The sequence below is a fragment of the Oryzias melastigma genome, linkage group LG6 (assembly GCF_002922805.2).
Source record: "Oryzias melastigma strain HK-1 linkage group LG6, ASM292280v2, whole genome shotgun sequence".
Lineage (NCBI taxonomy): Eukaryota > Metazoa > Chordata > Actinopteri > Beloniformes > Adrianichthyidae > Oryzias > Oryzias melastigma.
In genome coordinates this window covers 28,045,390-28,057,748 of record NC_050517.1, presented here as the reverse complement: position 1 = coordinate 28,057,748, position 12,359 = coordinate 28,045,390, and the positions used below count along the sequence as shown (strand labels likewise).

At 37.7% G+C, this 12,359-nt stretch overlaps 2 protein-coding genes across 2 annotated transcripts in view; one reads left to right on the top strand and one right to left on the bottom strand.

The window, feature by feature from the left end:
* Nucleotides 1-158: 158 nt before the first annotated feature.
* Nucleotides 159-1,202, bottom strand: LOC112151900 (FHA domain-containing protein FhaA-like). Its single transcript, XM_024281024.2, has 4 exons — nucleotides 1,055-1,202; nucleotides 899-954; nucleotides 690-824; nucleotides 159-621 (listed from the first exon to the last, which is right to left on the bottom strand). Exons 1-4 carry the CDS (start codon nucleotides 1,057-1,059, stop codon nucleotides 191-193), a joined length of 627 nt encoding a protein of 208 aa, XP_024136792.1. The 5' UTR covers nucleotides 1,060-1,202; the 3' UTR covers nucleotides 159-190.
* A 1,653-nt stretch (nucleotides 1,203-2,855) lies between these two features.
* ces3 (carboxylesterase 3) overlaps nucleotides 2,856-12,359 on the top strand; it is a 10,167-nt gene continuing 663 nt past the window's right edge. Inside the window, exons 1-12 of the mRNA XM_024282451.1 lie at nucleotides 2,856-3,065; nucleotides 5,913-6,111; nucleotides 6,194-6,332; nucleotides 7,150-7,283; nucleotides 7,370-7,523; nucleotides 8,133-8,237; nucleotides 8,624-8,725; nucleotides 8,957-9,097; nucleotides 9,211-9,288; nucleotides 10,394-10,535; nucleotides 11,524-11,673; nucleotides 11,887-11,959. Of these exons, the coding sequence (XP_024138219.1) occupies nucleotides 2,999-3,065; nucleotides 5,913-6,111; nucleotides 6,194-6,332; nucleotides 7,150-7,283; nucleotides 7,370-7,523; nucleotides 8,133-8,237; nucleotides 8,624-8,725; nucleotides 8,957-9,097; nucleotides 9,211-9,288; nucleotides 10,394-10,535; nucleotides 11,524-11,673; nucleotides 11,887-11,959 (1,484 nt within the window). The 5' untranslated portion in view covers nucleotides 2,856-2,998. The remainder of the gene's footprint in view (nucleotides 3,066-5,912; nucleotides 6,112-6,193; nucleotides 6,333-7,149; nucleotides 7,284-7,369; nucleotides 7,524-8,132; nucleotides 8,238-8,623; nucleotides 8,726-8,956; nucleotides 9,098-9,210; nucleotides 9,289-10,393; nucleotides 10,536-11,523; nucleotides 11,674-11,886; nucleotides 11,960-12,359) is intronic.

Here is a 12,359-nt window from a genome sequence, read left to right as displayed (position 1 = left end):
TTAAAGCCTCAGTTTTTCAAGTTCATTTCAAAAACAACCATTTCCTTTTTTTTCCTAAACATAGATCCAGATGTTCAGACCAAAACCTTCAGGGTTTAATAGATTCTTGCATTTAGCTCTACAACCACCATATATGTTAAGAACTATTCACAAGCAGAGACCTTTAAGTCTTTTATTTACTCATGCATCTTTAGCGGCTTCCTTTGACTGAACCTTTGCCCTGATGAGATGACTTGCTGGGATATGGGAACACTGGTTCTTGAGGAACACGGGGTTCTGTTGGAGTGTAGCGGAACTGGCTGAACAGCAGCCGTTTCTGGTTGTAGCGAGAACGAGACTTGAAAGCGTACACTTGATCCTCGTCGCTCACTGGAGTGAACTCGGGCTCCTCATCATTGTCGTCGGATGAGCTCCAGCTCTCCTGTTCAACCTGGTACTGGCCGCCTGGAGCTCCAGACTGAGCACCCTGGGAACCAGACTGTTGAGATCCAGAACCAGAGTAGCTGCTGTCACCACCGCTGTAGCTGCCTTGACCACTGGACTGTGCAGGTCTCTGGTAAGTTGGCTTGGCTGGTTCTTGATCAGGATATGAACCAGTGTACCATGGAGGACTTCCACTGCCTGAAGGAAATGAAGCAGGTTTGTTAGTTTTGACCCAAGAGTAGAGTCAACCATAAATAGAGAGTTACCTCCAGCAGTGTTGGTTCCACTAGTGAAATATCCTGGAAAGCCACTATAACCAGGAGACTGTCCAGAAGGTCTTTCATAGACCGGCTCAGCTTGATATTGTCCAGGGAAGGGAGGATATCCTCCACCACCACTTCCTAAAACAGTTAAGGGCAAGCATCAAGAGTCACCTGCTGATGTCACTTCCTGTCCTTTAGTGTTGTCATCTTACCTCCTTGAGGAACACAGGAGACACATCCAAAGAGCAGAAAAGAAATCCACAGAAACCTGCAGACACATTAGTCTTTTAATGAAGATTAACCTCATAAACCAACCAAAAGCACATAATTAATTTTAAGATAACATTTAAACCTGAATACACCCTCACCTCATTTTCCTTGCACAGATCACCCTGAACACCCAACCCAAAGCTCAGGAAGCTGTGACACAACCTCCAGTCTTCAGGAGCTGCTTTTATCTGATCCTCAGAGCTGATAATTGATGAGGAACAGCTGCTGCTCATCCAGACTTAGCAGATCCCCCGTTTTAAAAACACATATTTAGACTTTTTTAATGAATTATCTGGCATATCTGATTAAGAAAGTTTAAAAATGTCAAGTTTTCGACAGATATTATTCACAATTTAGGTTCAAAGCAGCTGATAAGAAAACTGATGACCCAGCATTCTAGCAGCATCTAAACACATCGTTACACACAAATCTTGGAGACGGGAAGAGTCTCACATCAGATTTGTGCGTAATTGCTGTTTTTCATGCGTACTTTTTAAAGATTTGTAAGTGTTGTTAGTTTTAAGCTGCTGTCATTTTAAGTTGTGCGTGTGTAACTTATATTTTTTGTAATTTTTATACATGTAAACATACAATTGCAAGTACACACAAAATGTATTGTATGGGTTACAAATCAAGACTTACACACGCACAAATCTAAGGAGACTATATTCTCTATAGACGTGCCCCATGTTTGTAGATTAAAAGTGAGTCTGTCAGAATAAAGGACGTGTCAAAGTCAAGGCCCGGGGGCCGGATATGGCCCTCCAGATCATTTTATTTTATTGTTATTAATGGCCCGATGTTATCTTACGCTCATTTCTAACTTGTATAATTTTGACAAAATATATTTTTATGGAGAGTAAAATATTAAAAATTATTTAAGGTTTAAGTTGATTTATTCTGAAATAATATTCCTACCTTTTTATTATTTATAATTATGATAAAAAGTTATGGTTTTAAAGTTTTAGAACTTGGCATTCTGCTAGCTTTATGGACTATTTTGGTATTTACTAAGTTTTATTAATATTTCAGCTACATGCTAGCTGTTTTGACTAATTTAAGTGTTTCTTTTTAAGATTTTTTTAGGGTCTTTTGGAGTTAGACTAAAATTTTCACTTAAATTTTGGCTAATTTAAGCCTTTTCAGTTTTTTAGGATATTTTAAAGTTCAGTTATTTTTTCAGCTACATAGCTAGCTGTTTTGGCAGATTTAGGCCTTTCTTTTAAAGCTTTTTTTAGGCTAATTTGGCTTCAGCGTTTTCAGCTATCAGCTATCAGCTTCAGTGATTTCAGATATCTATTTCAGCATCTTCAGCTATGAGCACTACCATCTTCAGCGGCCAAATTCAGCTTACATCATTCTCACTAGCATTATCCCAGGTAATGGTATATATCTAGTTCATAATTACGTTAAAATTTACGGTTTAAAAGTTTCAAAACTTTTGTCTTAGAGTGATCAATAAATGTTTATCCTGTTCGCCCCCGCGACCTAAGGTGTGTTTTGGAGTTTGACACCCCTACTCTAAAGGTTTGTAAATGTCTTTAAGCATCCAGGGCATTTCAGGTCAACCAGTTTCTTCCTGGAGGTTTTCTGTACCGCTTTCTTCTTCTCGTTGGCATAGCAACTTCAACAAAGGGAAGAGTTTCACTTTTATCATTTTTTAATGCATTAAAAGCAAGTTTTGTGTAAATGTAGATTAATTTTGGGGATTTTCTTGCAGACAAGCTCTTCTGCATGAGACCCAAAAACATCGCCGGTGCTCCTGAGAGTCTGACAGAACGTGTTTGTGTGAAGCTGAAGATCTCAAAGGTCAGGGTCAGAGTCCTGCCGCTAGATTCAATCAGTGGAGTCGGAATCATTGACCGTCATGTACTCAGCCTGTTGGATGTTCAGATGGTGAGAGGTTACATGCACTTGTGTTTTGTTTGAATGAAGGGGGCGGTACCAGAGGGAGGCTGGCGGTCTGGAGGAGGACGGATAAAGAGCGGTTTCTCTGAAAGCTCCCTGTGATTCTCTCAGTCTGTCTTTGGAGCGTGGTCAGCATGAAAGCGGCGCTGCTGTTTGGTCACTTGCTGCTGGCGCTGACGGTGGAGGTGCTGCTGGCAGCAGGTACGGAAACCTTTCTTCTGATCAACCAAACGTCAGTTTTAGGGATGTGCACGGGTCGTGAGTGGTAGTGGACCTACCACACACCCTATCATAAAGGCTGGATGCTCTTAAAGCCTGAAAAACTGTCTCAATTAGCAATTACATTTCCCAATCTTGTTAGAAACATTTTATTTCCTAAATTTATTATGTCGACATCCAATTCTAATCTTAGAAGAACCTCTTGGGATCCCAAAACTAAGCAACATTTACAAAAAATAGCAAGATATTAAGCAAAATTCTTTTTTTTATTTTATTTAGAGGTTTAGTAACTACTTCTCTATGTGAAATAGATTTTGTCCTTTTAGTTTTCAAATTCCAACAATATTAAAGCTTTTACCAGCTAAGTCTTGGTTTGTATCAGCAAGAGGATCCTAATAATCCATCAATACACCTCATATTCTGCTAAACTTTCTGGCTTCACTTTAAATGACAGAAAACTAGCTTGTTTATCTTAACTCAACTTCCTGTTTTTGCAGTGTTGATGTTTTTGTCCTACAGGAAAAGAGTCTCATGATCAAATCAATAGCTGCCCACATTATCATTCTCTCACCACCGAGCCCGGCTGTTGAAGATTCAATCCTCTTGACTTTGGTCTCGTCTGTTTGGAGGAGATACCTGATGGATTTTTTTTTAGAAGTTTTTTGAACTTCAGTTATATTTGTACATTAGAGGATTAAAAGCAGGAAATAAATAAACTAATTATTGCCTCAATATTTTAATTTCTACACATTTAGAGCAAAAACAAACAAAACATCCAAGAGACTCAAAACAAGAAAATCTTGAATCCTCACAGAAATCTTCTGAGATCTGGTTTCTTTAGAAGGATGCTGGGATGTTACTCTGACTTTTTAGAGTGTTTTAGTTAATTTGCAGTTTTGAAAAGTTCTTTTCGATCTAAAACACGGAATTTAGGTTGTATTTATAAACTTTTGCATAGAAACCTTGTTAAATTTATGCTCAATAAAAAAATGCATCAAATTGATAAAGAGTTATTTGAAATCCACATTGATTCAAGTAGGTTTTTTGAGATGGATTGAAAAAGCTAGATGTCTGTAATTATGTTACAGACATAAGTTCAAAACAGTTTCTGAGTTTGTTCACAGCTCTAAAGTCTGAGTCCTGACAGGTGCTACCAGGAGAGATCTCATTTTCCTCCTCTGGTATTTTTGGCTCACAGCAAAGTTCAAAGTCTCACTGTTCACATCTTAAACCGCAAATGGCCAGGATCCATCCTAATCCAGCGACACATTGTTCCTGTCTCCAACAATCAATCAGCCTTTATGATTAAAACACTCGTAAATCTTAAAAAAGCTTATCTTATATGTACTGTATATTTCCAACTTTATGATTTTTGTGTGTCTGTGTGTTTGTTTTGTGGTTTTTTTCCTTTTTTTCTGAATGCTTCATTTCTCTGCTGTGTCTCCAGTTTAAACCACCAAAGTCCCGCTCCATTTATGTTTTGGTCTATTGTTAAAGCATTTCCAGTGTTTTTTTAATTTTGATTTTTTTTCTTTTTTTTAAGCCAAAATTCAAAATCCTATATCATTTTCTACGACATAGATAGATAGATAGATAGATAGATAGATAGATAGATAGATAGATAGATAGATAGATAGATAGATAGATAGATAGATAGATAGACCTTTATTGTCATTATCACAAGGACAATGAAATTGCAGCAACTGTTTCAGTGCAAGAAATTGGCATAAAAAATACAGAACATAATATAAAATACGATATAAAGTATAAAAAATATGTAGAAAAATATATACAATGAACTGTGCCATATAAGACTATGAGCATATATGTACATTATGGATGTGCACAAAAGCGAGCATTTAAATAACCAGATTTACATATGCATATGTACATAAGCAGTATATAAATATATGGACATAAACTGTACAGTGTGATGAGCAGTTTCTGCAGAGCGGCAGTAGTTCAATAGAAATTCATCTTTGAGTTTTGGGAAAGGCAGAAAGGCAATTTTAAGCATGACTTTCTTTAAATGTGTCCTACATCATCAGAAAAATGCCACAAGGATAAGCTAAAAAAAACACAATTATTACACAGTGGATGTTTAACTATTAATGAGAACTGGCAGGAAGTACTCACTGGCTCCCCAAAATGCCAGATTACCTAACAGTACTTTATTTTGATCTGTTTATGCTTCATCCTTTACTTTATAAAGTAAATGGAAAAAACTGAAACTGCAGACTACTTTTGCATCTTAAAATCACACAAATACCTTAAAATAATAAAATAAAGTGGTGTGACATAACATCAGACATTTAAAGACATTTTAACATATGTAAACATAATATGATTTTACAGAAAATCTTTCTATTTGGTTCTATCAAATCCATTGGTTGCAACTGCTATTTCTTTGTTGTAGCTGATGCTAACACAGCATGCTGACATCAGCATTTGTCTCATATTTATTTTTTAATCTTATTAGATCCATTTTGATTCATTTCATCTGAACTTAAGGAAATAGTTAGGACACCGCACAGCACCAAATCGTAAATTGTAGCCCCACTTGTTCACTTGTGATGCTTTTAAGCAGGGCATAGTTTTGTAGGAGATTGAGACTTCTCATCTGCGTTGTTACCTGACAGAAGTGTGTGAGTAAAAGTGTGTATGCCAAGATATTCTAAAACAAGTTCATCTTTCAGGACATCTTGTTTTCTTCTGCACCAAAACACCATCTGTTCCACTGTAAAGCACAAACACACAGAGGGAATGTTAAACAGACGTGAACTGTGACAGCAGAAAAACACACAAAGCCCTCTCCTGTGTTCTGTGCAGAGAGCAGTGACCCTGCGGTGACTCTGAAGAATGGCCAAATCAGGGGAGAGTTTGCCACGGTGAGAGGCACAGACAGGAGGGTGAAACAGTACCTCGGAGTCCCATACGCCCGCCCCCCCGTAGGACCTCTCCGGCTGGCGGCTCCTCAGAGCGCGGAGCCCTGGGAGGGCGAGAAGGACTGCACACACCAGCCGGCCATGTAAGACCCCAGGACCCCGAACACAACAGCATTTACGTTTGGAAATGAAGCGGTATTTTCTCTGCAATTGTGTCGGCTTCAGGTGCATCCAAGATCCACAACTGGTCGTCCTCGTTTCTCAGACCATGTCCATGACCTCTACCCCTACAGAGATTTCAGAGGACTGTCTGTATCTGAATGTGTACACTCCAGCTGAGGCAACAAAAGGAGACAAACTGCCAGTGAGTCAAATGCAATCTGACGCCCCACCCGCCCACTCACCATCTCCCACACTCTGGTCACCTGATCCTTCGGGTTAATGTTTTCTCCTAGATCTCCAGCAGCTTCACCTCAGTTCTCAGTTTACCTTTGTTGAGAGACTCACGATAACAAACTAGATATAAAGCATTACCTGAAATAATGCTTGTGTGAATGCTGTTAGCTGACCTGTAAAATAAATTAAAAAAAAATAAAAAAGTAAAATTTTGCCAAAACAGCTAGCACAATGCTAAAATATTAGCTTAACTCTGAATTAGCCTAAAAAACTTGAAACATGTCTAATTTTGTCAAAACAGCTAGCATAATGCTAAAATATTAGCTAAATTCCAGACTATCCTAAAAAATGTCTTATTTTGCCAAAACAGCTAGCATAATGCTAAAATATTAGCTTAACTCTGAGTTAGCCTAAAAAACTTGAAACATGTCTAATTTTGTCAAAACAGCTAGCATAATGCTAAAATATTAGCTAAACTCCAAATTTGCCTAAAAAATTTGAAAAAGACTAAATAAGCCAAAACAACTAGCATAATGCTAAAATATTAACTAAACTCCAAAATATCCTTAAAAACAGTAGACAGTAGATCCTCACACTGTTCATTTTTAACAGTTCTTGAATATATTATTGTAAAGGATATAGCAGTTCAAGAAAATGGCTGGATGGATGGATGGATGGATGGATGGATGGATGGATGGATGGGTGGATGGATGGCTGGCTGGATGGATGGGTGGATGGATGAGGGCTGTCATGACTCATGTGAACACCTGTCTTTGTGTCATCAGGTGATGGTGTGGATCCATGGGGGAGGTCTGACCATGGGGGCTGCTTCTCAGTTTGACGGCTCTCCATTGGCTGCTTACGAAAACATGGTGGTTGTCGTCATCCAGTATCGCCTCGGTATTCTGGGCTTCTTCAGGTAAGTCCTCGTTCCTCCTTCAGGCTTGAACCAGATCCTCTTCAGAGACCCTGAAGTGAACGTACTGCTTTCTTCTCGTCCCTCAGCACTGGAGACGAGCACGCCAGAGGAAACTGGGGTCTGCTGGATCAGCTGGCAGCTCTGAGGTGGGTGAAGGAAAACATTGAAGTCTTCGGAGGAGATCCGCAACTCGTCACACTAGCTGGTGAATCGGCGGGAGGAATCAGTGCATCTATTCTGGTAAAGTCCACTCAGAACCATTAGGAAGAAAACACCATGATCAACCAGCTACCAATTGTTCATAATTTGTAAATAACTCTAACCTGCTTTAAATTTGTGATTTTTTTTGGGCCAAGATATACCATAATTTTCCGGAGTATAAGTCGCAGTTTTTTCCAGTTTAACCAGGGGTGCGACTTATACTCAGGAGTGACTTATTTGTGTTCTTTTTTTTCAAGACATCAATAGGCTCATGTATTTGTTATTTTCCCAGGAAACACTTGTTGTCCTTTAGTGGTTGTTTCATCTAACAACCACTAGAGGGTGCTGCTTCTGAGTATAAGTATACAGACAGCGACAGAAAAAGTGTCGTCCAAAACAAACATAGAAGAGAATTGGATTGTTGATTAGATATTTTGTGCTTTTGAGACTTATACTCCAGTGCGACTTTTACCCTGTAAAATACGGTAGTTTATGTTATAGTATGTAATCAGCAAAACCACATCCTAAAAACAGTATTAATGCATGCATGAAAATTATATATTATATAGTGCAATTGTGTTGTCGCAAACTAAATGTTTTAAATAACAGATAATATTGTCTGAACTGTCTCTTTCTGTGTTTTCACAGACGTTGTCTCCTCATGCAGACGGACTCTTCCAGAGAGCCATATTTCAAAGTGGAGTAGCAACACTTGGGACTTACACCACCGACAACCCTCTGAGCCACGCCAGGGTGCAGAAAAGTTCAAGGGAAAACTTCTAGGGGTGTAACGATTGACCAGTGAATTGATTTATTTTCTGATAATCCAACCAGATTGATCTGTGTGAGTGAGGCAAGTTGTTAATTGAATCTACCAAAAAATTGCTTGAGATAAATCAAAACTTGATCTGGGAAAATACCATTTGGATTGAGACTCACTGGTTGAAGTTTTGGCTAAAGATGTCCTGGATCGATTTTAGTTCATTGAATTGGAAATGAGCATATTTCGACTATGAGTCAGATTGACAACCACAAACTATGATGTGAATTGAATCCTTAAATTGAATTGTTACACCCCTAAAAACCAAACAAAAGAAAATGTTGTGTTTTCTTTTCTCACCTTTGTGCTGGTTCTTCAGGTCATTGCCAACATCACTGGTTGCAGCGACTCCAACACAGAAGAACTGGTCCGGTGCATCAGAGGAAAAACCCAGGATGAGCTCGTTGCTGCAACCAAAAAGGCAAATAGACCAAATCTGAAGCAGACGGTTCTTAACAAATGTTCATATTTTTTCATTTGGGAATGGTTAAAATGCTGTGTTTAAGCTTTATCTGCAGTTTATCTGAGACTCGCACCTGAAAAAAGTGTTTTTTGGCTGTCCCTTTGACCACTAGATGGCAGTCTTTGACCACCAACAGCTCTGTTTTCCTCTGATTAGCTGCTCTGTGAAAGAAAAGTGTCCTTTCTTTAGATGAAAATATTTCTGGGAGCTGTTGTAGACAATGACTTCCTCCACGGCACAGCAGAGACGCTGCTCAGCAGGAAGGAGGTGCTGAAGGTTCCGGTGATGATGGGAATCACCAACCATGAGTTCGGATGGATCCTGCCTCAGGTCACTCTGAAAGTTCACACCAACACGGGTCATGTCACAAATCACCATCCACGTAATTTTCTCAGTCGCTGTCTTTTAAAGTTTATATATTTTTGCCTGTCTTGTGCTCGCAGAGTTTTGGACCCCCCGGGTGGGAGAAAGGCATGAGCAGGGAGTCTGTGCTGGCTGTGATAAACCTGTTCAATCCAGGGGTGAGCTCAAGTGGAAGAACTTTTTTCTTACTTTTACATCCACATTTGAGTTTCAATGATAAATCAGAGCCAATTTTTCATAATTTGTTGCTCCTCCCCTTTAACTGTTGATTTAAATCTGATCTAGTGCAGGTTTTACTCCGTAAGAGGATCAAACTTAGGGGAACCACGGTGTAGAGGTAGAGCGGTTGATCTGTGATTAAAAGATCCCAGATTCAGTGTCTGTCCAGTTTGTCAAAGTGTCCTTGAACAAGACACTGAACCCCCCATGTAGCCCGTAGAGTTGTGAAGATAAGCTCAAGTTTTTTTGGACACAGTAAAGACCAAAACGTATGGAGTTCCTGGTCTTTGGCCTTTCTGCAGACTGCTGTGGCTCCGCCCAGTTTATTCTTCAGTCTTAATTGCCCTTACAGGGAGATCTACAGGCAAAAATAAGGACATACTTAACAGAAACACTTAGTGGTCCACGCGAAATATCAAGACCGCTTGGAGAGCCTGATGAGAGAAAATGTGTGTGCACATTTTTTTCCTATGGGTATGCTGCGAGCAACAGGTCATAGCAAACACTAATACAACACGTAGGGGTAAACAAGGTTGAAGGAGGTGAGATGCAACAACAGATTTTTTATTTTTCCAACTCCCCATCTGGATAATCAATATACTTTATGATATATTCATGAAGTATTTGTATTTAAACAACCACGACCCTACACAGGCCCAGATAACCCAGGTCAATCCTGTAAGGGTGACTAAAGCTTTCGTTTGGGAAGGAGGAGTGAGCAGATGTCCACTCTATTGTTGATTATTGTTTGTATTTAAAGAGCCTTCACTGTATTTTCACTGTTTTTTTTCTGTCAGAATACCTGTTTCTAGCTTTGTCTTCACGTTTGAAAGTTTTTCTTGGGTCGTTCCTGTCTGGGTCTTTGACGTTATACCTCAAACTGTCATATAACTTTCATATGTTAAAATCCTAATGATAAAGGAGAAATATTTTCCTTCAAATGTAGGTTGAGAATCCGTTCTCGTGCTTCTGTAGTGAAATTTTGTAAATGTTTGTCCCAGTTTTTCTAACTAATTGAGGCGTTAACTTCTGTTTCTTCTCAAGGTCCCTTCAGCCAACGTCCTGATCGCAGACGAATACCTGAAAGATGCTCAAACTCCAGAGCAGATCAGAGACGCCTTCACTGAAGTCATAGGAGACCTGCTGATGACCCTGTCGGTCATCAAAGTGGCCGGATATCACACAGGTCAGAGGTCAAAGAGGCTCCTTCTGTTACTGAGAGAGGATCATCAATAATATTAAAGTAAAAATAGCAAAAACAATGTCTATTATATATAAAGTTAAGTCAGCTCTGCATAACAAAGCATTGCATCTACTGATTAACTCCTTTTTCGCTCTATATCTAAATTACTGTATTAAAATTCAGGGAAACACATGTAAAAGATACTTAAGTCCACTTTTTATTCTACAAATAATAATAATAATTATTATTATCTCTGGGAGCAACTACAGAGATCCATCCAATGCATCATTCAGTAAATTAAAAATATTGAAATTTAAATATATATATATATTGAAATTTAAAGCTTCATTTTTTTCTTTAGCTTTAGATTCTTTAGTTTTTTGTATTTTGAAATTAATGTTTAAAGCACTTTAGAACAGTCTGCCACAAAACATGATATATATATATATATAAATAAAATAATATAAAAAAGAAGATTTTAAAAAATAAGTACTTATAGCTTAAATGATGCAAGATTTTCTCTTTGCCAAACTTTAGAGTAAAAACAAAGGAAAGATGTGTTTCAATTCAAGGAGTTAAAACATGAGACGATATTAATCACCTTAAAAAACTGGTTAAAAAAGAATTGCTTCAAAATAACAACAATGAACCATGTAGTTTAACTCCAGCTTAAGACTTAGAAACTCAGGAAAAAGAAACAAAATTACCAAAGTTAGTGTCCTTCTAAACAAATAAGGTGATGTAAACAACAAAGAAAACTAAAGGCTGTTTCTGAAATGTATGTCTAGATACAGAATCTTTTTTATCTTTTTTTAACGTTTTTGTTCGTATGTAACGGTTTAAATGTATTTGAAGAATTTTTCTTTATTCTGTTCCCTTTCATTTCCCATTTAAAACAATTTCTGCACAATATTTTGATTTTGTTGCTGTGGAAATGAAAATAAATATAATAAACCGCCTGTGAACTCTGTGATCTTCTCTTCGACTGTAGACGCGGCCGTTCCGGTTTACCTGTACGAGTTTGTGTACAGCGCAGACTTGTACAAAGACAAAAGACCCAGCTTTGTGAAGGCGGATCACGCAGATGATGTCTGCTTTGTCTTTGGTGGATGTTTCTGGAATGAACAAATCACAATCACAGGTATATATGCACCATATACACACACAGTGGTACCCTGCACATGTTTGTTAGAGGAATGTTAGTTATGAGAAACACAATTTCCCATAGACTTCATTGGGAAGTCTTGTAATTTGTTTCCTGTGGTCACACAAACGTTTGGTAAGGAGGTATGAACTGTTCTGGACAGAAATTAACCCTGATTCATCGATCCTGACCTGAACTGTTTGCTTTAAGGAAACGTCACTGGAGAGGATGAACGAGTTTGTCGAACTATGATGTCATACTGGGCCAATTTTGCTCGCACTGGGTAAGACCACAACGTTTTAACTGGATTCAAAGTTGAAACTACACAATATTTTGTGCTCCTGCAGCTGATTTTTGTCTTTTTCTTTTTTTTTTGTTTCTATGTAAAAGTCAGATTTTAACCTCGACTTTATAACCAGAATTTATTATTTTCCCGCCCACATTTAATTTAATTTAATTTTATTTGGTTTTAATTTAATTTAATTTAATTTAATTTAATTTAATTTTATTTTATTTTATTTTATTTTATTTTATTTTATTTTATTTAATCTAATTCAATTTGTTTTAATTTAATTTAATTTAATTTAATTTAATTTAATTTAATTTAATTTAATTTAATTTAATTTAATTTAATTTAATTTAATTGGATTGGATTGGATTGGATTGGATTGGATTGGATTGGA

What these genes read in the sequence shown, in the direction of transcription:
- LOC112151900 (XM_024281024.2), bottom strand. An exon ending in CTCCTGTGTTCCTCAAGGAG is followed by an intron (nt 825 to 898) that starts GTAAGATGACAA and finishes TAACTGTTTTAG; the next exon opens with GAAGTGGTGGTGGAGGATAT. An exon ending in TGGAACCAACACTGCTGGAG is followed by an intron (nt 622 to 689) that starts GTAACTCTCTAT and finishes CATTTCCTTCAG; the next exon opens with GCAGTGGAAGTCCTCCATGG.